The sequence below is a fragment of the Sus scrofa genome, chromosome 2, assembly GCF_054392235.1.
Source record: "Sus scrofa isolate SSC_HxYL_T2T_F1_AM1 chromosome 2, Sscrofa_HxYL_maternal_Yorkshire_Landrace_v2.0, whole genome shotgun sequence".
Lineage (NCBI taxonomy): Eukaryota > Metazoa > Chordata > Mammalia > Artiodactyla > Suidae > Sus > Sus scrofa.
Genome location: NC_139384.1, coordinates 8,614,630 through 8,639,605, shown reverse-complemented (window position 1 = coordinate 8,639,605; position 24,976 = coordinate 8,614,630). Strand labels below are relative to the sequence as shown.

Here is a 24,976-nt window from a genome sequence, read left to right as displayed (position 1 = left end):
AGTACATTTAGTAAATAATTTTCTCTACCATTTCACCGAAAACTAATACCCTGTGATTCCAAAAAAACTGGGGAAATTGCTTCCACTGCTCTGTTGTGACAGTAAGGTGACAGGACCCGTTGATGAGAAACTGGTGTGAAGTCACATAGACAGCGTGAATTAATGAAAGAAAACTTTTTTTCTCCCTTGGAACTTATCTCCATAAAGTCATTGTGACTTTTCTTGAAGGTCATCTGTTCACAATGGCCTTTGAGGAGCTCCTGAATGAAGCTGGTGGCATGGGGAAATTCCAGATCCTTCAGCTGTTTTTAGTTCTCCCCCCTGTCATGATATTAGCCTGTCACATACTGTTGGAGAACTTCACAGCGGCCATTCCTGGTCATCGTTGCTGGGTCCACATTCTCGACAATGACACTATGTCTGATAATGCCACTGGGACCCTCAGCCCTGATGTCCTCCTGAGAATCTACATCCCCCTGGACTCAAACTTGAAGCCGGAGAAGTGTCGTCGCTTCCTCCACCCCCAGTGGCAGCTCCTTCACCTGAGTGGGACCTTCCCCAACGTGACTGACCTGGACACGGAGCCCTGTGTGGACGGCTGGGTGTATGACCAAAGCTTCTTCTCCTCCACCATCGTGACTGAGGTAAAGGACCATTTGTTTTTTTCTGAGTACAAGGTCTAGGTGTGTAGAATAACATAAAATAAATATGATTCAAGTCTTCAGTTACTGAATAGCTAGTGTTGTCTGCTCACTTTCATTCTTTCAGCCTTTAGTGATTGTTTGCCTTTTTAACTGCCAAGCACTTACATGACAATTGAACACAGTGAAACAAACAAACTAGATATAAACTTTATGCTCTGAAAGTTTGAATTTAATGTGAAGATTGATGGTTAGAGAAGTTAGTATTTGATATAATTGTTGAAAATTATTCTTGGTTGCTTGCTCTTAGCCCAGTTGCAAATTGGAACCATTTGTATTAATTAAAAAAAAAATTCCATGCCCTGGTGTGAAATCTAGGCACAAGTGATAAAAACAAAAACAAAAACAAAAACAAAAACAAAAACAAAAACAAAAAAAAACCCTCAAATGTTTCCAATGTGTGGTTAAGATTGAGAACAAATGCTGTACTAACTGATTATAAAGAATGGTCATGACATAATCTGGAGGATTTAATTGAGCATTTCTAGAAGAGCCATGCTCAACTTGAGACTTGAACGATGCACATGATTTAATGTAGTCAAGGGAAAGCAGAGTGTGTCCACTGAGGGTTGTTGGACTGAGTGAACATTAACAGACTACGAGATGCTGAGAAGCTCCTCGCGCTGGCTTCCTTCTCTTCCAGTGGGACCTTGTATGTGATTATCAGTTTCAGAAATCAGTGGCTCAGTTCCTATTCTTGGCTGGAATGTTGGTGGGAGGCCTCATATATGGCCACTTCTCAGACAGGTGAGTGTCTCCACATCTCTCCTGCCCTGCTTCTCCGGCGTTTTCAGTGTTTATAATTAACTTTTTTATAAAGTTTTTTTTATTAAGTTCCAATATACTGTTTATACTGTTGTGAGTTGCCTTGGTTCCCAGGGAGCTGTAGATGGACGTGTAGAATTTGACTCATGATAAATGCTATTTTGTTGCCACAGAGCTCTCTGTACTGGGCATAGGAATGGCATCACTATCAGATTTAGGGGCATTTGAAAATAGAGACTCAAGTTACTGTAACTTCATTTATAAGGATGAGAAGGAGTTAGCAATGGAAAGTGAAAGTAAGGGGTTTCAAGGCGGAAGCTTCTGCATTTTTGAAGAAACAGCATTGTAGGCCTTTGTCATGGCTTCTGTGTTAATTCCCTGATGGCCTCAGTGAGCTAAATGCTTATGGGTTTTCACACTGGTCCTCATGCCATGGTTACCCCAATGTAATTAGTAGGCATTTCTATAAAACCTGGGTCCTTAGAGAGATGGTACTGGAACTGGATTAAGAAATAATTGTGGTAGTTCCTATCATGGCGCGGTGAAAATGAATCCGACTAGGAACCATGAGATTACGGGTTCGACCCCTGGCCTTGCTCAATGGGTTAAGGATCTGGCATTGCCATGAGCTGTGGTGTAGGTTGCAGATGTGGCTCAGATCTGGCGTTGCTGTGGCTGTGGTGTAGGCTGGCAGCTGTAGCTCCGATTAGACCCCTAGCCTGGGAACCTCCACATGCTGTGGGTGTGGCCCTAAAAAGACAAAAGTTAAAAAAAAAAAAAAAAAAGAAATAATTGTGGTTGTAACGTGGGTGTTTGATCTTGTAAAAAAAAAAAAAGTCTCATTAGAGGTAAACGTTCAGCAATATAAGTCAACTAATCCATAGAACTCAGGCGTCATAATTTCTGGATTGAGAAGTTGAGGTTATCCTGCAGCTGTTGTCTCCTGAAAGTAAGAGGACGACCATGACAGACACACACTCAAGTATCCTACAGGGCAAATGGGAGGCTTAAATTTTCCCCTGTCATTTATGAGCCTAACATCTTTTAATCTTATAACTGAACATTGTGAACTCTGAATGGATCCCCTCAATGTAATTCATAAAAATTTCAGGGTCAGAGTGTTCTTTTTGACCAGTTTTCTGACCAAGCCCTTTATTTTGAATCACAACAAAAGGCTGATTGATCCGTGTAGACGGGCAGAAGGGAATATATGGGGTCGTGTGGGGGGAGTGGATGGTTATGACAGGAGGTAAGAGTGGAAATCTTGGTGAGGAAGAAGGAGCCTTTTTGCTACGCTAAAGATTTTGAACCAAAAAATAATTTGTGGATAGCGGCCACAAAACCAAAAATATATAAGAGGGATTATGTAAAACCAAGAACTTCTGCACAGCAAAGGAAATGATCAACAAAATGAAAAGGAAACCTGCATAATGGGAGAAAATATTTGAAAGTCCTATAACAGACAAAGAATTAATGTCCAAAATATACAGAGAACTACGACAACCAATAGCAAAAACCCATAAATAACATGATTTTTTTTTTTAAGTGGGTGAAGGAACTCGATAGGTATGTTTCCAAAGAAGACCTAGAACCAGTCCGCGGGCATGCCAAAGACACTCACCCTCACTAACCATCAGAGAAAACAACTCAAAGCAACTGTGATATCTTCGCAACAGTTTGGATGGCTGCTATACCTTAAAAAAAACTGTTGTCAGGACCACTGTCAGGGAAGTTTTTCCTTATGTTTTTTTTTTTTTTTCCAGAAGATTTACTGTTTTGGGATAATGTTTAAGTCTTTATTTTTACCTCATTTTATTTTTTGGCTTTTTTAGGGCCGCACCCACGACACATGGAGGTTCCTAGTCAGATTTGTTTCTGCTGTGCCACCATGGGAACTCCAGGATAATATTTAAGACTTTAATCCATTCTGAGTGAATTTTTTTTTTTTTTTTGGTCTTTTTTGCTATTTCTTTGGGCCGCTCCCGCGGCATATGGAGGTTCCCGGGCTAGGGGTCGAATCGCAGCTATAGCCACCAGCCTACGCCAGAGCCACAGCAACGCGGGATCCGAGCCGTGTCTGCGACCTACACCACAGCTCACGGCAACGCCGGATCGTCAACCCACTGAGCAAGGGCAGGGACCGAACCCGCAACCTCATGGTTCCTGGTCGGATTCGTTAACCACTGCGTCACGACGGGAACTCCTGGGTGAATTTTTTTGAATTGTGTGTGTAAGGGTCCAATTTCATTCTTCTTTATGTGATTGTCCATCATTACTGAAGAGATGGTTATTGGTTCCTTTATTACATGCGGCATCTGAAGGGCGAATTTGTGGGATCATGATTCTTTTCTATTCGTTTATAGGTCTATTTTATGTCAGTACCATACTGTTTTTATCCCTATAACTCTGTGGCATTGTTTGAAATCAGAAAGTGTGATGCTTCTGGCTTGGGTCTTCTTTGTGAAGATTGCTTTGGCTGTTTAGGGTCATTCGCAATTTCACACAAAGTTCAGGCTAGTTTTTCCTATTTCTGTGGAAAGTGCCATTGGAATTTTGATAGAGATTGCACTGAATCTATAGATGGCTTCATTTAAAAAATATTAATTTTTCCGACCCCTGAACATGGGTTATATTTCCACTTATTTGTGACTTCTTCAATTTCTTTCATCAACATATTATTGTTTGCAGCGTGCAGATCTTTCATCTCCTTGGTTAAATTTAAACTTCATTATTTTATTGTTTTCGATGCTATGGTAAATGAGATCTTTTATTAATTTTTCATATATTTCATTGTTGGTGTGTAGAAATGCATTTGATTTCTGTATGTTGATTTTGTATCCTGCAACTTTACTGAATTTGTAGATTAGTTCTGACAAAAATTTTAGTTGAGTCTTCAGGATTTTCTATACACGTTGCCTATGATCCATAAGCAAAGAAAATATAATTCCACTTTTCCAATTTGGATGCCTTTTACTTCTTTTTCTTGCCTGATAATGCTGACTAGGGCTTCCAGGATTATGTTGATAGGAGTAGTTTAAGTGGGCACCCTTTTTAGTCCCTGAACCTGGAAAAGCATCAAACTATCACTACTGAGTTCAATGTTATCTGAAGACTTGTCATATAGAGCCTTTATTATGTTGAGTTACATTCCTTCCACACCTAATTAACTGAGCATTTTTTATTACAAAAATATTTATATTATGTCAACTGGCTTTTCCTTCATCTTTTGAAAGAATCAATGACTTTTATCTTTCATTCCTTTACTATGGTTTATCACATATATCGAATCGCAATATGTTGAACTCCTTGCATCCTAGGGATGAATCCCTCGTGATTGTGGTGTATGATACTTTTCATAACCTGTTGAATCTGGCTTGCTAATAATTTATTGAGAACTTTTTGCATCTATATTCACCACAGATGTTGGCCAGTAGTTTTCTTTCAGCATCCTTATCTGATTTTGATATCTGGAAAAAAGGAGGCCTTCTAAAATGTTTGGGAGTGTAACTTCTGCTTCAGATTTTCAGAAATGAATGAGAAGAGTTGGTGTTTATTCTTCTTTAAACATTTGGAAGTATTCTTCTGGTCCTTTTCAAAAAATTTGAATATACTTAATTTACACTATTATATTAGTTTTAGGTACACGAAATTGTGATGCAATGTTTTTATAGATCATACCCCATTTAAAATTATGACAAAACAATGATTACATTTCCCTGTTCTATACAGTATACGCTTGTGGCTTATTTTATTCATAGTAGTTTAAATCTCTTTATCTCATCCCCTATCTTGCCACATGTCCCTTCCCGTTCTTCACTGGTAACAGCTAGTTTGTTCTCTGTATCTGTGAGTCTGTTTCTGTTTAATTTCATACATTCATTTGCATTTTTAAAATTCCACGTATAAGTGATAACACAGAGTATTTGTCTTTCTCTGACATTTCACTAAGCGTAATACTCTGTAAGTCCATCTACATTGTTGCAAATTGTAGAATTTCTTTCTTTTTTGTGGCTGAGTAATATTCCAGTGTGTGTGTGTGTGTGTGTGTGTGTGTGTGTAATATGAATTTTTTTTTACACACACACACCATATCTTCTTTATTCACTTATCTGTTGAGGAACACAAGTTACTTTCATATATTTGTTATTGTAAGTAGCATTGCTATGAACATTTATATGCATTTATCTCTTTGAATTAGTGTTTTTGTTTTTTCAGATATGTACCCAGAAGTGGTATTGCTGGGTCATATGGTAGTTCTATTTTTAGTTTTTTTAAGGAATCTTTGTACTGTTTTACCTAGTTTCTGCACCAAATTATATTCTCACAAACACTGGATAAAAAGTTCCCTTTTCTCCATACTTTCCCCAAAGTTGTTATTCAGGTCTATTTCATGATAGGTATTTAGTAGGTGTGAGGTGTGAGGTGTTATCTCATTATGGTTTCGATTTGCTTTTCTCTGATGATTAGCAGTGTCAAGTATCTTTTCAGGTGGCTGTTGGCCGTCTGTTTGTCTGCTTTGGAAAACTGTCCATTCAGGTCTTCTACCCATTTTTAAAACTGGGTTATTTACATTTTTGATATTGAGTTATATGAGCTGTTTAAATATTTTGGATATTTTTCTTTGGGGGACTTGAGTGTTTTAATTAGTGATTCAATCTCCATCATTATTGGTGTTTTTGGATATTCTAGTTCTTAATGGTTCTGTCTTGATAGGTTATATGTTTATATGAATTTATCCATTTATTCTAGGTTACCCACTTTGTTCTTTATAAATAGCTGTAGTAGTTGCTGATAATCCTTTGTATTTCTGTGGTATCAGCTTTCATTTTTAATTTTTTTTTTGGTGGTTTTTTTAGGGCTGCAGCAGTGGCATATGGAGATTCCCAGGCTAGGGGTCAAATTGGAGCTGTAGCGCTGGGCAAGACCACAGCCATAGCAATGCAAGCCAGATCCAAGCTGCGTCTGCAACCTACACCACAGCTTATGGCAATGCTGGATCCTTAACCCACTGAACAAGGCTAGGGATCAAACCTGTGTCCTCATGGATACTAGTCAGATTTGTTTCCACTGAGCCACAACAGGAATTCCTCATTTTCTTAGTCTAGATAAGTTTCTCAATTTTTTTTTTACATTCTCAAAAATCATCTTTAGGTTTTATTGATGTTTTCTATTGTTTTCTTGGTTTTTATTTCATTTATTTCTGCTATTTCCTTTCTTCTGCTAACTTCAGGCTTAGTTTTTTTTCTCTTTTCCAATTCCTTAAAGTGCAAATTAATGTTATTTGGGAGTTTTATTTTTTCTTAATGTAGGCTTTTATTGCTAAATACTTCACTCCTAGAACTGCTTTTGCAGCATTTCATAGGGTTTGCTATGTTGTGTTATCATTTTTTGCTTCAAGTTTTTTTGTTTCACTTTTGGGTTTTTGTTTTGTTTTGTTTTGTTCCACTGGTTTTTCAGTGGTTTAATTCTTATGTATATGTAATCTTTCAGCTTTCCTTCTGTTATTTCTAGCTTCATTCTGTTGTAGTTACAAAGGCGCTTGATATAATTTCCATCTTCTTAAATTTGCTAAGACTTTTTTTGCGATCTAGCATGCATTTGCAAATGTTTGCTATTCACTTGAAAAGAATGTCTATTCTGCTGTTGTTGAATGACATGTTCTATGTATCTGTTGGGGCAATTTGTTCAAGCCCATTGCTTTCTTATTGGTTTGCAGTCTGGATGATCTATCCATTGTTAAAGATGGGGTCTTGAAGTCCTCTACTATTGTCGTTTTGTTGTCTATTTCTCCCTTCATAAATGTATTCCTTAATATATTTAGGTGCTCTGATATTAGGACCATAATTATTTATGATTGATACATCTTGATGAATTGACCCCCTTTCCACTATACAATGACCTTCTTTTCTCTTATTCCTGTTTCTTTGACTTAAGGTGTATTTTGTCTGCTACGAGTATAACTACCTTTGTTCTATTTTGATTTCCTTTTGTGTAGAGACCCTTTTCCCATCCCTTCACTTTGAACCTATGTGGGTTGTTGGCTGTTTTGCTGTTGAGTTGCATAAGTTGCTTGTATAATTTAGAGATTAAGTCCTTGTCAGTTGCATTGTTTGAAAGTATTTTCTCCCATTCTGTAAGTTATCTTTTTTTTTTATGGTTTCCTTTGCTGTGTAAAAGCTTGTGAGTTTGATTAGGTCTCATTGGTTTATTTTTGCTTTTATTTCTGTTGCCTTGGGAGCCTGACCTGAGAAAATATTTGTAAGGTTGATGTCAGAGAATGTTTTGCCTGTGTTCTCTTCTAGGAGTTTGATGGTGCCTTGTCTGATGTTTAAGTCTTTAAGCCATTTAGAGTTTATTTTCGTGCATGGTGTGAAGGTGTGTTCTAGTTTCATTGATTCGCAGGCAGCTATCCAGGTTTCCCAGCAATGCTTGTTGAAAAGACTGTCTTTTTCCCATTTTAAGTTCTTGCTTCCTTTGTCAAAGATTAATTGACCATAGGTGTCTGGGTTTATTTCTGTGTTCTCTGTTCTGTTCCATTGGTCTGTCTGTCTGTTTTGGTACCAGTACCACACTGTCTTGATTATTGTGGCTCTGTAATATTGCCTGAAGTCTGAGAGTTATACCTCCTGCTTGGTTTTTGTTCCTCAGGATTGCTTTGGCAATTCTGAGTCTTTTGTGGTTCCATATAAATTTTTGGATTGTTTGTACTAGTTCTGTGAAAAATGTCATGGGTAATTTGATAGGGATTGCATTGAATCTGTAGATTGCTTTGGGTAGTACGGCCATTTTTACAATATTAATTTTTCCAACCCATGAACATGGAATGTCTTTGAACATGGAATATTTCTTTGAATCCTCTTTAATTTCCTTGATTAATGTTTTATATTTCTCAGCATATAAGTCTTTACCTCCTTGGTCAGGTGTATTCCCAGGTATTTGATTTTTTGGGGTGCAATTTTAAGAGGTATTATATTTTTGTATTCCTTTTCTAATATTTCATCGTTAGTATCCAGAAATGTGACTGATTTCTGAATGTTAATCTTATATCATGCTATTTTGCTCTATTTGTTGATCAGTTCAAGTAGTTCTTGGGTTGAGTCCTTAGGGTTTTATATATATATATACACACATATACACATATATACGTATGTATATACAGTATCATGTGATCTGCATAAAGTGACAGTTTTACCTCTTCTCTAACTATTTGGATGCCTTTTATTTCTTTTGTTTGTCTGATTGCTGTGGCTAGGACTTCCAGAACTATCTGGGATAACAGTGGTGAGAGTGGGCATCCTTATCTTGTTCCAGATTTTAGTGGGAAGGCTTGCAGCTTTTCTCCACTGAATATTATGTTTGCTGTGGCTTTGTCATAAATGGCTTTTATTATGTTAAGGTATGTTCCCTCTATACCCACTTTGGTAAGAGTTTTGATCATGAATGGATATTGGACTTTGTCAAATGCTTTCTCTGCATCTATTGAGATGATCATGTGGTTTTTTACTTTTCTTTTGTTAATGTGGTGTATGACGTTGATTGATGTTTGTATGTTGAACCATCCTTGTGAACCTGGGATGAATCCCACTTGGTCGTGGCATATGATCTTTTTTGTATGTTGTTGAACTTGGTTGGCTAAAATTTTATTGAGAATTTTTTGCGTCTATGTTCATCGAAGATAGTGGCCTATAGTTTTCTTTTTTGGTGGTATCTTTGTCTGGTTTTGGAATTAGGGTGATGGTGGCATCATAGAATGTCTTTGGGAGTGTTCCTTCTTCTTCAACCTTTTGAAAAAGTTTAAGGAGGATGGGTATAAATTCCTCTGTATGTTTGGTAGAATTCACCTGTGAAGCCATCTGGTCCTGGACTTTTATTTGTAGGGAGTGTTTTTATGACATATTCAATTTCAGTGCTAGTGATCGGGTCTGTTCAGTTGATCTGTTTCTTCTTGATTCAGTTTTGGTGAGCTGTAAGTCTCTAGAAAGTTGTCCATTTCTTCTAGGTTGTCAAATTTGTTGGCATACAATTGTTCATAGTATTCTCGCATGGTTTTGTGTATTTCTGTAGTATCTGTTGTGACTTCTTTTTCATTTCTGATTTTGTTTAATTGGGTTTTTTCTCTCCTCTTCTTGTTTTGAGATCTTTCTTATTTTTGGAGGAAGGCCTGTATTGTTATGAATTTCTCTCTGTGGACTGCTTTTGTGGTATCCCATAGATTTTCAGTGGTCGTGTCTTCATTATCATTTGTCTTGAGGTATTTTTTTTTCCCACTGTACAGAAAGGGGATCAAGTTATCCTTACATGTATATGTTTTTCCCCCCCATCCTCTGTTCTGTTGCAACATGAGTATCTAGACATAGTTCTCAATGCTACTCAGCAGGATCTGTCTTGAGGTATTTTTTAATTTCCATCTTGATTTTGTCATTGACCCATGGGGTTTTTAGTAGTATGTTGTTTAGTCTCCAAGTAGTAAGTTTTTTCTCATTTCTTTTCCTGTGGTTGATTTCTAGTTTCATGCCATTGTGGTCAGAGAAGATACTTAAAATAATTTCTAAACTCTAAAATTTGTTGAGGTTAGCTTTGTGCCCCAGTATGTGATCAATCTTTGAGAATGTTCCATGTGCACTTGAGAAGAATGTATATTCTGATTTTTTCAGATGTAATGTCCTGAAAATGTCAGTTAAGTCTAACTTTTCTATTGTGTCATTTAGGATCTCTGTTGGCTTATTGATTTCTTTTCTCCATTTTGAGTTTATTTTTGTGTATGTTATTAGGAAGTGTTCTCATTTCATTCTTTTACATGTGGCTGCCCAGTTTTCCCAGTGCCACTTATTGAAGGTGCTGTCTTTTCTCCATTGCATATTCTTGCCTCCTTTGTCATTGATTAGTTGACTATAGGTGCGTGGGTTTAATTCTGGGCTTTCTATCCAGTTCCACTGATCTATATTTCTGTCTTTGTGCCAGTGCTGTATGGTTTTGATGACTGTTGCTTTGTGGTAGAGTCTGAAGTCAGGGAACCTGATTCCTCCAGCTCCATTTTTTCTTTTTCAGGGTGGCTTTGGATATTCTGGGTCTTTTGTGCTTCCAAACAAACTTTAAAATATTTTGTTCTAGTTCTGTGAAAGAGATCCTTGGTAATTTGATGGGGATTACATTGAATCTGTAGATCACCTTGGGCAGTACAGTCATTTTGACAATATTGATTCTTCCAACCCAAGAGCATGCTGTGTCTTTCCAATCCAAGAGCATGGTATGTCTTTCCATCTATTTATGGCATCTTTGATTTCTTTCATCAGCGTCTTATAGTTTTCAGAGTACAGATCTTATGTGTCTTTAGGTAGGTTTATTCCTAAATATTTCATTCTTATTGATGTGATGGTAAATCTTAATGCCTTTTTAAATTGCATTGGATTTGTTTTTGTAGGCCTTTTTTCTTCTTTTCCTCTTATGTTCTCTTTTCTTGTGATTCGATAAATATATCTAGTGTTGTGTTTGGATTACTCTTTCTGTTTTGTGGGTGTACATATTGTAGATTTTTGGTTTGTAGTTCCCATGAGGTTTTGATATAGAAGTCTATTTATGTTTCCTTAATTTTTGCCACAAATTATCATTGCTCCCATAATCTAACCACTCTCTCTGTTTCTTAGGTTTGGCCGAAAGTTGATTCTCAGATGGTGTTTGCTTCAGCTCGCCATCTCTGGGACCTGTACAGCCTTTGCTCCCACCTTCCTCATTTACTGTTTACTACGCTTCTGGTCAGGCTGTTCTGCTGCAGTCATCATTACAAATAACTGGATGCTCAGTATGTCAATAATTTTGATCTCTATTTTTTTTTGTCTTTTTGCATTTTCTAGGGCCTCTCCCACAGCACATGGAGGGTCCCAAGGCTAGGGGTCTAATCAGAGCTGTAGCCGCCAGCCTACGCCAGAGCCACAGCAATGCAGGATCCGAGTCACGTCTGCAACCCACACCACAGCTCACAGCAACGCCAGATCCTTAACCCACTGAGCAAGGACAGGGATCAAACCCGCAACCTCATGGTTCCTAGTCGGATTCGTTAATCACTGAGCCACAACAGGAACTCCGATCTCTATTTCTTAACTTTGAATTTGACCTTGATATTTTACCCTTATCTGACATTAATATCCCAATTGGATTTTCTCTCAGCTATAGAGTGGACAAGGTCCCAGTCAAAAGCCATGGTAATAGCACTGATAACCTCTGCCATTAGTATTGGACAGATAATTCTGGGAGGACTAGCTTTTGCCTTTCGTGAATGGCGCACCCTGCAGCTGGTGATATCCATACCTTTCTTTGTCTTCTTTGTCTCTTCAAGGTATGAGTCTCTCACTCACTCTGTCTTAAGGGAACCTGGGATGAAAACGCATATTGAATTGGGATATATTGATTTCCTTATTCTCTAAAACTTTCCTCATTGTTTGCACCAAAAACCCATGTCTCAACTATTCACTCTGAGAAATATGAGATTTGAGAACTACGCTAGGGAGTAATAATTACCTTTCTGCCTGGGAACTCTAGGTATTTTCTGCCAATTTGCTTACTAAGTCCTACCCTGTATAGTAGGAATAGACTCATTCTAAAATTATTTTCCCTAGTACTTTATCAAATACAGATATAAGTGCTTTTTAAAAAATATACCTTTAATGGTTTGATTTTGAAATAAATGGGAAACCATGAAGTTTTCAGTGATTTTCTACATTGCAGATGAAACTGGATCCAAAAAAAAAGACAGCAAATTTATTCATAGATCAATTTGACAAAATAATAGCATAATGTCTCCAGAAGTGAATATAGCATGCAGATTAGATGATTTACATCATGTGTTCAACACTCCCTTTCTCTTAAAATAACTTTAATAAATATTTATTTATGGATAATTTCATCCCTACACTTAAAAACCAGTCTAGGGATAATCATATTTAGTAGATCACAGAGAGATGGCTACATATTTAATACAGTGAATTGAGTACAGAATGAGAAAAAAAGTGTAATTCAGGTCAGACTCATATGCTAAGTCATTCTATTATCAAAATAAAAAAAGATGTGCTTGCTGTCTCCATTTTTAATGAGAAAATTGAGGCAATTATAAATAAATAAGGGGTTAGATCCCATGTCAGGCTTTGGAAGAGAATTATGCATGTGAAGGACTCTCTACCTTAAATTTCATAAACTCTCGGAAAATCTCCTGGTGAGAAAGCACAGGGGGAATTTGACTCCAAAATTTCTGACCCTTTGTGAGTAGTACACTTTTAAGGTGTGCTGCATAAAATGGTCATTCTTATATTTTCCTGGTATTTGTATAATAGAATGTAAGTTTCTATTCCTAACCCAACAAATGAAGTGGTGGATATAGATGGAAGGCAGAAAGCGTTATGTTTGTCAGTAATCAAAGGACAATTAAGAAAGAGAGAGTCGACTGCTCTTGTGTGCCTTTCATCAGGTGGCTGGTGGAATCTGCTCGGTGGTTGATTATAACCAATAAACCAGAGGAGGGCTTAAAGGAACTTAAAAAAGTTGCACATAGAAATGGAATGAAAAATGATGAAGCCACCCTGAACATGGAGGTGAGCAGGACGGGGAAGGTGGTTCCTGGATTGGAGGGAAGTCATGAACTGACAAATGCCTTCTCCTTATTGAGATAGACAAACTGCTTTTCGAAGAAGGTCCGCTTGTTGAGAATGAAAGCTCAGTTCCCTCCTCTTTCAGGGCTATCTTATATAAACGAAGCTTAGAGGACATTCCTTTAGTTCGATTTCTGATCTGAATTTATATCCTATGTAATCTCCTGGATATTCTGCCTCCTTCTATGGCCTCATCTTCAAAATATTGTAATTATTGTATAATTTCCCATAGTCTCCCTTAACTCCCTACATTCTCCTTCATAACATGTTCACACCTATGGTTGCATGTATAATATGTTATACTGCAAAGAAAGGGAACACATCATTCTTGTCCTGTTTGGTGCCAGTGCTCATCATAATACATGGCGCTATGTTGGCAAATGATTCATCTTTGTTGTTGTTGAAGGGTTTGAGAGCTACCATGCAGGAGGAGCTGGAGGCAGCACGGACCAAAACGACTCTATTTGACTTGTTCCGCACACCCATCCTGCGTAGAAGGATGTGTCTCCTGTCCTTTGTGAGGTGGGCTTCATGCAATTCTTGACGAAATTCATAGAGTGGGGACATGAATCTATTTATTTCAAAGGTTATAACAGTGTTGTTGGGGGAGGTGCTGATTTGGAAATAAAAATGAGGAAATCTCATCAAATAAGACTCATGTGTACTGAATATACGATGAAGAGGTAGTTAGGTAATATCATACTATCCTTCTCTTCACTGGAGGTTAATGTTGAGAAATTTGTCATAGTACAGATTTGGGCACTTAATATTCTTTTTCTTTCAGTTTTAATCAAAGCAAATCATGCAAAAAGAAACAAGAAGAGATCAGGAATATACATAAATCAATGAATGTCTGTAAAAATGTAACCAACCTCAAGATTAAGATAAAAAATTTGAATTCCCCAGACATTCCCCTCAACTATCTCACACAAAAATAGCCACGACTATCCCCACCACATCTTACTCTACTGTCTCCTCATTACCCTCTCCAGTGCCAAAAACAAAACAAAACAAAAAAAAAAAAAAACGCCCTTAACTGTTCTGATCTCCCTTACTATAGATGAGTGTTGCTTGATCTTGACTTCACTGTAACATAAATGATAAAAGGTTCTGTGACAGGCTCCCTCTCCTCATACTCATTCAAGAAGATTCATCCATTCTGTTGCTTATGACAGTAGGTGTTTCTCCTCCGTAGTGTTTTAGTTTCCATTAGATGAATTAACTACAATTTCTTCATGTACTTCAATGGTATTTATTTTTGAATTTGAATAGAGTTTATTTGTATCTTAGCATAAGTACTTCGGTGGAAGTCTTCTTCATTAACTCTTGAGGGAATACCTTGATAGAGTCAGGAGGAGAAATTTTCAATATAATTCTGAATTTTCGTAGTCTTAAGAGGAAAAAAAAAGCCCACAGGACAATATACATCCACTGCCAAGCCTAAGACAGTAACTACTAAATTGTACAACTTACCTCTCCCTAGACATATCCTAGTAGACTGCCTCTGCATTTAATTTCATTGTGCTTTTTCACCCTTTCCGTATCCCCTAGGACACAGCCTTACATTTCTGAATCCTAGACAACAAAACTGGAAGGAAAAGTTTAGAGAATGATCAAGAGAGGAGTTGCCCATAATTGCTGTGATCCGTGATGGTTTCTTCTGGTGCAACATCTAAGTCTAGTGCTCTCTGGGTATAGTAGATCATTAAAGTGGATTCCTTTCCCTTAGATGCTTTTTGGGTAAAAGGTAGATCCCCAGCAGAAAACTCTGACTCTATTTCTAATGATACAGTTGGTGCAAGTTTGCTTTCCTGAATTCTTACATTTTCTGTTAATCCGAATAAATCAGTTATGAACTTTAAATTTCCCAGAATTGTGTCACAGCTAAGGATACTGTTCTCCCAGATCAAAGTGACATGGGTAATCTCTTGGCAGCTTCAGTCAGTGGAAAAAAGGAAGAATTGAGGTTGCAGAAGGAGAAGAATGACAGCAGACAGACAACACTCAGAAATTATTTCCATAAATTTGAATTTTTATTGTTTATATATTCAGCTTCTCTCTATGATCCCGTTTGCTGATTGAGTCAGGTTATGTTTTCCAGTCACTGCCAATTCTATGCTTAGGGACTCAGAATAAAAGAAGATATGTTATTTTTATACACAGCTATGTACATTTTTGGTAACTTTATCACTTTTTTTTTTTTTTTTTGCTTTTTAGGGCAGCGTATGGAGGTTCCCAGGCTAGGGGTTGAATCGGAGCTCCAGCTGCCAGCCTACACCACAGCCACAGCAATGCGGGATCCGAGCCGCATCTGCGACCTGAACCACAGCTCACGGCAATGCCAGACCCTTAACCCACTGAGCGAGGCCAGGGATTGAACCTGCAACCTCACAGTTCCTCGTCGGATTCATTTCCTCTGTGCCACAACGAGAACTCCTATCACTTTTAAAATGAAGTATTATACAACTCAAACTGGGCCTTTATTCTTCAACATTGATCATTGGTGCCTGGGTTAAGAGAAACATCAACTGCACACCTGGGCTCTACACTTATGATGTGTGCCTTTCCTCTTTTGTTCACTACAGATTTGCAAGCATAATACCCTTTTATGGCATCTTTATCAATCTACAATACTTTGGGAGCAACATTTTCCTGTTCCAGGTCATCTTTGGAGCTCTCACTGCCTTAGCCCGTTATCTTGCCCTTTTATCTCTGAATCATGTGGGTCGTCGACCATCCCAGATGTTTTTCATGTACCTGCTGGGACTTTCCATTTTGTGCAACACATTTGTGCCGCAAGGTGAGAGAAGACTGGACTTTGGGGAAAGGAAATGCCTTTTCCCATTCCTCAGGGATTATATTAATCACATTTGTCAGAAGTCAGAGGTACACAAAGGTTCCAGTTAAGGTCTAAGTATTCTCCAAAACCAATCTGATGGTTTATGAGATATTCCGCTAATAAGCTTTTTGGGAAAAGAGCCAAAGGTTAGTGAGGGGCTGGTCAGGCATGTATTCGTCTTCATCACATTGTGGGAGTGTCTGGAAACTGGTACCATTTCTTCTGGACCATTTCTCTAGAACAACAATTGTTCATTTGCCTTTTGCCCATTCACGCACACTTTAAATAATGAGCATGGAGGGGTGAGGTCTTGCAATTAAACCCTGGGTGAGGACGCAATATGGTCACTCCTCTGCTTGGGTGTTCTTTACCAGCTTTGGTAACTAGTCTCCTTCCTCATCTCCATGTATCCACATGTGACCGTGGCATCAGGTCACCATGACTATAGCTCTTGCTCTTCCAGGAAATGAAAAAATCCTCCTTTTTAAGAAGTGAATGTGTGTACAGTAGCAAGCAGGGTTTAAGCAGAGTAAAATCCTTGCCCATTCCATGAGAGATTACTTTACAAGTAATAGAATGATGTATACAATAACTAGGAAAAACCTAGTGGGAATTATGCCTCACCATCTCCCAATGCCATCATATGATTTACGGCTTTATATTCGCATGGACTCTGCTCCTCAGAATATCACTAAGGATGCAGACCTACCCCCTTAAAATAGAGTTCTTTCCAATATATAAAGCTATAATTAGATTTCTTTTTATACTGTGCAAAAAAAAAATGTTTCTCCAAAATTTTCCAGTGGTCCCAAATTCTGGCCTTTCTTTCCCAAATAGAAGATTCCATTCTTGATTCTTTATGTCAAACACTGATCTAGAGCTAGCTTCTCTTCAGCCAGTCCACTATTAGAGTGGGCCTGTCTTTTTACTACTCTCTGGTGCCATATTCTCCCCATAACAATGCTGTATCTACCCTCATTTAGGTATACCTGGGACATTCCTGATTGTATCAGTGAAAATCTCACATTACTAACAAAACCTAATTACCAAGAAAACTAGGAAAAAATTGAAGTCTTCAAGGTTAGAGCTGAATCTTAGACTCAATAATTGTACATATGGCAGCCCTACCTTCTACAGTAAGGATACAGCAAGTACTGGAATGACTAAGTGAAAGCAAATTTTCTGCCAGACACACCTTTTCGTCTTCTTTTCTGGAAAATCTCAGATATACAGAAAGATTTTTTTAAGTGAATCCATATAATTTTATGTACTTTTTACAACCCATGTTGATAATGTTATATTTCCTATTTTCACAACATCATGATATCGGCTACTGTACATTTTTCTACAATACATTTTAAACACACAAATAATGTATAGGGTCTTTTTTCCTTGCCTAAAGTTGGTGGACGCTGATCCCTTCAACACAGTTTTCTTAATCTCACTGGTCTTCCTGTATCCAGAAATGCAGACCCTGCGTGTGACTTTGGCAAGTGTGGGAATCACCTTTGCTGCTGCCTCCACCACCAGTTTTTCTGTCCACTATGATGAACTTGTCCCCACTGTCCTAAGGTATATGAGTTTATGGATGCTCTGATAGGACCCAAAGTAGGACTGTCCAAGCTAATTGATGCTTATTGTGGGAATAACGTAATAAGCTCTGTTAATTATAAATCAATCATTTACAATAGTAATAGCAATAATATAATAGCAGCAGTTATAGTCAAAGTTTATTTTAAAAGCTGATTGGTACCATGTCCTGTGCTAAGTGGTACTTCAATGCTTCATTTCATTAACTTTTTGGAATATGTGTCAGGATAGCTTTGGTGTGTAACACCAACATTCTATTTAAAATGATGTCAGTGGGTCTCAATTACACTTTGATCCTGAGAAAGACAGGTAGAAAATCACAGATCAAATAGAAAAACACGTGTTTTTCATCAAGCCCAGTTATGTAATAATTGTTTTATTGTGTTCCATAATCAGATAAAAAACATATCATAAATTACATATGTGGATTTTTACTGGATTATTACGTATTCATGTTTACCTCTTAGGGCGACAGCTTTGGGATTAGATATAGTGGCCAGTAGGAGTGGGTCATCAGTGGCTCCTCTCTTGATGACCCTAGCGGTATATCTACCCACCTTGCCCTGGATCATCTATGCAGTAAGTCCCATCCTTGCTGGTCTTGTTGTCTTCTTCCTACCTGAAACCAGAAATCTGCCTCTGTTTGATACAATCCAGGATGTGCGAAATAAGTGAGTAAACCTTCTATCTATCCCCTGGGAGGGAATGTGTGATTTGGATCTGTGGGTGAGATGGACAAAACTCCAAGTGGGTCCCTCAGATCTCTGGATGGTTGAGCCTTGCCTGGGATACTTCCATCTTGGGCCATTGCCTTTCCTGAGTGGCAAGGTCATTTCTACCCATTGTGAGTTCCAATCTAGACTGCAGAGAGCCCCTCTGCCCTGTTCTCATGGGTAGTTTTAGTGCTGAAGAGACAATAACTAGCTCTGTTGTGAGGGCACATCCTACCTGCCCTCATGATGGTATTTCATGGTTCTCAATCCATAAAAGCCTGGGATATATGGGAAAGAAACTGGATAATCAGTGAAGGAATGTTAGGACAATTGCATAGAGTTACAGACACTATTGAAAAGATAAAGAAATAAATCTTATATATGTGCCTGTAAGATTCAGGCAATTTTATTGCCACAATTAATGGAAAGATTGAGAATAGAGAAAATAAGAAACTGGTAAAAGGTATTTTTAAATAAGAAAATAGTATCCTTTTCCCAGTGCTTCCATAATAAAGTTCCACAAACTGAGTATACTTAACAGTAGAAATTTATTGTGTCACAAGTCTGGAAGCTCAAGTTGTTGGCGGGGCCATGATTTCTCTGAAGGCTCTAGGGAAGGATTTGTTCCAGATCCCTCCTGGCTTCCGTTAGTTCCCTGGCTTGTGTCAATATAACTCCCGTCTTTGCATGGCATCTCCCTGGCATGCCTCTCTGTCCAAATATCCCCTTTGTGTAATAATATCAGCCATTTGGTTCAGGGGCTCACCCTACTCCAGGATGACCTCATCTTAATTAATTATAACTGCAAAAATCCTCTTTCCAAATATGGAAATCTCATATTCTGAGATGCTGAGAGTGAAGGCTACACTATATGTATTTTGGGAGAACACAATTCAGTGCATAAGAAATGGAGAGTTTCCCATAAGATTTTTCAGTCCACTTCTAGACTCTCCCAAGGTGCCTTTGGCCAGAGGTCTAAAGAGACCAAGTGAGAGTATCAACTTTCAAACTGCTTTCTTGGGCCTGCACAGTCAGCACAGCCTTCTCCAGCATGAGTGTCAATCCCTCAGGGAGTTTATTGGATCATAAAGAGTTAAGGTTAGAGGATCAATTTGTACTTGTTCAAGAAGGGCAAGAACATTTATCTTATTTTTTCTGTTTTTTACTGTTTAATTTGCTCCTGATTGATTGTCTCTGCGTTTTTGTTCCAGCAAAAAATTCTCAGGAAAAATAAATGAGAAAGATTCCTACACAAAAGTAACAAAATTTTAAGTGGATTTCATGAGCTGACTGGTGAAGAAATAAAAATAAGAAGGAAAAAAACTGGAATTTTCCTTTACATCTACAAACTGGCAATAAAATATGCTAGAAAAAAATCTCATTTATAGTTATGGAATTATTTGCAATTAAACATAAAACACGAGAGAACATGTAATTCCCAGGATTGAATGGGAAGAAATAGAAAACAAAAACAGACCAATTACCAGTAACAAAATTGAATCAGTAATTTTTAAAAACCTCCCAACAAAGAAAAATCCAGAACCAGATGGCTTCACAGGTAAATCCTACCAAATTTCAGAAGAGTTAACATCCTTCTCAAATTATTCCAAAACCTTGCAGAGAATAGAACATCTCCAAATTCATTCTATGAGGCCAGCCTCACCCTGATATCAAATCCAGACAGTGATAGCACAGACAAAGAAAATTAGATGCAATATCACTGATGAACATAGAGGCAAAAATCCTCCACAAAATATTAGCATTAACTGAGTCCAATGATGTATCAAAAGGATCACAGATCATGATCAAGTAAGATTTATCCCAGAGACCCAAGGATGGTTCAATATCCACAAATAAAGTCATGTGATATACCATATTAACAAACTGAAGAATAAAGACCATTTGATCATCTCAGTAGATGTAGAAAAAACTTTTGACAATAATCCAACATCTATTTTTGATAGAACTCTCAGCAAAGTAGGTATAGAGGGAATATACCTCAACTTCGCAAAGGCCCTATATGATAAGCCCATAGCGAATATCATACTCAATGGTGAAAAGTTAAAAGTTCCTCTCAGATCAGGAATAAGACAAGTGTTCCCCACCCTCACCGCTTTTACTCAAAAATACTATTGGAAGTACTAGTCACAGAAATCAGAGAAGAAAAAGAAATAAAAGCAGTCTAAATTAAAAAGGAATGAGTAATGTCACTGTTTGTAAATGACAAAATACTATACAAAGACAGTTCTAAAGATGCCACCAAAAAACTACTAGAGCTCATTAATGAATTCAGTAAAGCTATAGGGTACAAAATTAATATACAGAAATCTGTTGCATTTCCATACACTAACAATGAACTATCACAAAGAGACATTAAGGAAACAATTCTACTTACAATCATATCAAAAACAATAAAATCCTAGGAATAAATCTACCTAAGGAGATAAAAGATCTGTACTCAGAAAACTATAAGACGCTAATGGAAGAAACTGAAGATGACACACATAGGTGGAAAGAACTGGAAGAATTAATATCGTTCATGAACTGGAAGACCATACCACCCAAGGAATGTAAAGATTCAATGCAATCTCTATCAAAATTCTAAGGGCATTTTTCATGCAACTAGGACAAAAAAACTTTAATTTTGTATGGAAATACAAAAGACCCTAAATAGCCAAAACGATCCTGAGAAAGAACAGAACTGGATGTATGATGCTCCGTGGATCACACTATATGACAAAGCTATAGTGATTAAAAAAAAAAAAGTGTTGTACTGGCATAAAAACAGACACATAGATCAATGGAGCAGAAGAAGAGCCCAGAAATAAACCCATGCTCTTATAGTCAGTTTATCTACAACAAAGGAGGCAAGACTGTACAATGAAGAAAAGTCTCTTAGATAGGTGCTGCTGTGAAAATTGGACAGCTAAGTATAAAAGAATGAAATTAGAGCATACTCTAATCCCACATACGAAAAGAGACTCAAAATGGGTTAAAGGCCTAAGTGTAAGACCAGAGAGTATAAACTCCTAGAGGAAAACATAAGTAGAACATTTTTTGACATAAGTTGCAGCAGTATCTTTTTGGCTCTACCTCCTAGAGTAAGGGAAATAAAAACAAAAGTAAACAAATGGGACTTAATAAACTTAAAAGCTCTTGTACAGCAAAGGAAACTATAAGCAAAACTAAAAAGGCAACCCACAGAATGGGAGAAAATGTTTGAAAATGAAGCAACTGACAAGGGATTAATCTCTAAAACATACAAACAAGTCACAGCTCAATCTCAAAAAACCAAAAAAACCCAGTCAAAAAAATGGGCAGAAGACCTAAATAGGTTTTTCTCCAAAGGAGACATACAGATGACCCAAAAACCCAAAACCAAAACACACACACATGAAAAGATGCTCAATATTGCTAGTTATTAGAGAAATGCAAATCAAAACTACAATGAGGTATTACATCACACCAGTCAGAATGGTCATCATTAAAAGTCTACAAATAATATATGCTGAAGAGGGTGGGGAGAAAAAGAAACCCTCCTACACTGTTGGTGGGAATGTAAATTGATATATCCATTTTGGAGAACAATATGGAAGTTCCTTTAAAAATTAAAAATAGAACTACCATATGATCCTACAATCCCACTCCTGGGAAAATATCCAGAGAAAACCATAATTCAAAAAGATACATGCACCCCAATGTTCGCTCCAGCACTGTTTACAATAGCTAAGACATGGAAGCAAACTAAATGTCAATCAGCAGAAGAATGGATAAAGAAGATACGGTACACTTATACCACAAAATGTTATTCAGTCATAGAAAGAATGAAATAATATCATCGACAGCAACATGGACCTAGAGATTATCATACTAAGTGATGTAAGCCAAAGAGAGAAAGACAAATATCATATGATATCACTTTTATGTGGAATCTTAAAAATACAAATGAACATATACAAAACAGAAATAGACACACAGACATAGAAAACAAACTTATAGTTACCAAAGGTGAAAGGAGGGAGGGATAAATTAGGAGTTTAGGATTAGCAGATACTCAGTACTATAAATAAAATAGATAAACAACAAGAAGCTAATGGGGAATTGTACTCAATATTTTGCAATAACCTAAAGGGAAAAAAATCTGAAAAAATAGGTATATATGTGTGTATAACTGAATCGCTTTGCAGTACTTCTGAAAGTAACACAACACTGTAAATGAACAATATTTCAATTTTTAAAAAAAGAAAAAAACTGCTCTAAAAAATGAAGTCAATTTCAAAAAAAGAAAGAGTAAGGAAAAATGAACAGGAAACATAAAAATGACCCAGCCATCATCGTGGTAAATGATGAAAGACTGAATGCTTCCTCCAAATTTCTAGAACAATACAGGAGTGTACCTTCTTACCACTTCTCAAAATTGTACCAGTTTCTAGCTAGGGCAAGTAGCAAGGAAAAAGAAATAATAGGAGTTCCCATCATGGCTCAGTGGTTAATGAATCCGACTAGGAACCATGAGGTTGCGGGTTCGATCCCTGGCCTCGCTCAGTGGGTTAAGGATCTGGCATTGCTATGAGCTGTGGTGTAGGTCGCAGATGCAGCTCAGATCCCGCATTGCTGTAGCTCTGGTGCAGGCCGGCAGCTACAGCTCTGATTAGACCCCTAGCCTGGGAACCTCCATATGCCACCGGTGCAGCCCTAGAAAAGACAAAAAAAAAAAAAAAAAAAAAAAAAAAAAAAACTCAAACTAAATCATAGGCCTAAATGTAAACCCCCTAGAAGAAAATATAAGTCTAAATCTTCGTGATTTTGGAATATACAATGATGTTATAAACACAACACTAAAAGAACAAGTGATTTTTAAATAAGAACTTTGTTGAGTTGAACTATATAGAAGTTAAAAAAATTGTTCTTCAAAAGATACCACAAAGAAAGTGAAAAGGTAACCCACAAAATGGGTTGAGAAATTTTAGCCAGGATATTTAATGTGCTCTTACATCTAAATAACAAACTGACAAATAACTCAATTTTCATTTATTTATTTAGTTAGTTTATTTTTAGGTTGCACCCATGGCATATGGAGGTTCCCAGACTAGGGGTCGAACTGGAGCTGTAGCTGCTGGCCTACGCCGCAGTCACAGCCATGCCAGATCCTTGACCCACTGAGCGAGGCCAGGGATTGAACCTGTATCCTCATGGATACTAGTGGGGCTCATTAACCACTGAGACATGACAGAAACTCCAAGAACTCAATTTTTATATGGGAAAATTAAGTTACTACACTTTTATATAAACATGTTATACAAATAGCAAATAAGAACGTAAAATTATGTTCATTCTCGTTAATCCTAAGGGAATGCAAATCAAAAAATTGTAAGATACCACTTTACAAACACTAGAGTCACCGTAATCAAACACTTAATAAGTGTTGGCAGGATTGTAGAGAACTGGAATTTTCATGTATTGCTGATGACAAAAAGAAAGGTACAGCCAGTATGGAAAATAGTGTGGAAGTCCCTCCATGAGCTAAACGAAGACCTACCATGTGTCCAAGCAATTTCTCTCCTATGTGTACATTCAATAACATTGAAAACTTAGGTTCACATAAATGAGTATATGAAAGATGACAGAAGAATTGTTCACAGCAGCAAAATGTAGACATAGCCCCAAGGTCCATGGTCTAATGAATGGATAAACAAAAATGCAGTTTATCCATACAACGAAGAATGAATTAGTCATTAAAAAAATGAAAGCGTGACCCAGGCTGCAACATAGGTGAACCTTGAAAACGTTAAGTGGGAAAAAAAAAAGATACAAAGGCCCACATATTTTATGAATCAATTTCTATGAAATACATAAATTAGGCAAATCCATAAAGAGACATAGATTAGTGGCTGCTAAAAAGTAGGGCTAGAGTGGGAAGTCGGAAGTGGATCCTGGTGGGTACACGTTTCCATGGGGATGAAAATGTTCTGTAATGAGAGAGTAGTGACGAATGCACAACGCTGAATGAATAAAACCCACGTAATTGTATATTTTAAAGAGTGAATTATGTGGTATGTGAATTATACCAGAATCAGGCTTCGAAAGAATTTCTAATGAAAGATAGAGTGCTAACAATGGTGATGTTTCCCCTGTATTGCTCTTCAGTTCTTCCATAGCACATGGTACAGTTGCCATATAATTATGTTTTATAATATCAGATTGTAGTTGCTTAGGTACCTCTCCCTTGATCACTATAGTCTTACACTTAAAGACCGTGTCTTAACATGTTCTGTATTCCTAGAACAGAGAAGTCCTCACAAATATTATCTGAATGAATCAATAGGCCTGTTTGAAAAAAACAAAACAAACAAACAAAAAAACCTCTCTATGCACTTACCACTGGTAGCCTGCTGCCTTCTATCACTACCCACCCTGCTCCGACCTTGAGTAATTTATTTTCAATGTGAATTCATGGTTTGATTTGACTTGAAGCAGAAGAGTGTCATTTATCAAAAGGAAAGAATTGCACCATATTTCACTTGCTCTAAATTAACTCAGGACTATTTTCATTAACTCTTTGAATCAAAATTCAGTACAAAACAAGCAAAGCACTTACTTTCAGTACTTTTCACAGAAAAATAAAAAAAGTTTCACTTTGGAGTGTGACAAGTGACATGTTTTGAAAGTGACGGCAAACCATGTAGCAGGTTTATTTTATTTTATTTACAGATGTGGAGCTCAAAGTCC

At 37.3% G+C, this 24,976-nt stretch overlaps 1 protein-coding gene across 1 annotated transcript; it reads left to right on the top strand.

The window, feature by feature from the left end:
- The first annotated feature begins 69 nt into the window (after positions 1-69).
- On the top strand, positions 70-19,535 carry SLC22A10 (solute carrier family 22 member 10). The gene is made up of 10 exons (XM_003480686.4): positions 70-644; positions 1,345-1,448; positions 11,111-11,265; positions 11,631-11,799; positions 12,925-13,048; positions 13,512-13,627; positions 15,691-15,905; positions 17,408-17,516; positions 18,002-18,205; positions 19,459-19,535. The coding sequence occupies exons 1-10, from the start codon at positions 243-245 to the stop codon at positions 19,517-19,519; spliced, it is 1,659 nt and encodes a 552-aa protein (XP_003480734.3). The 5' UTR covers positions 70-242; the 3' UTR covers positions 19,520-19,535.
- The last annotated feature ends 5,441 nt before the right edge of the window (positions 19,536-24,976 follow it).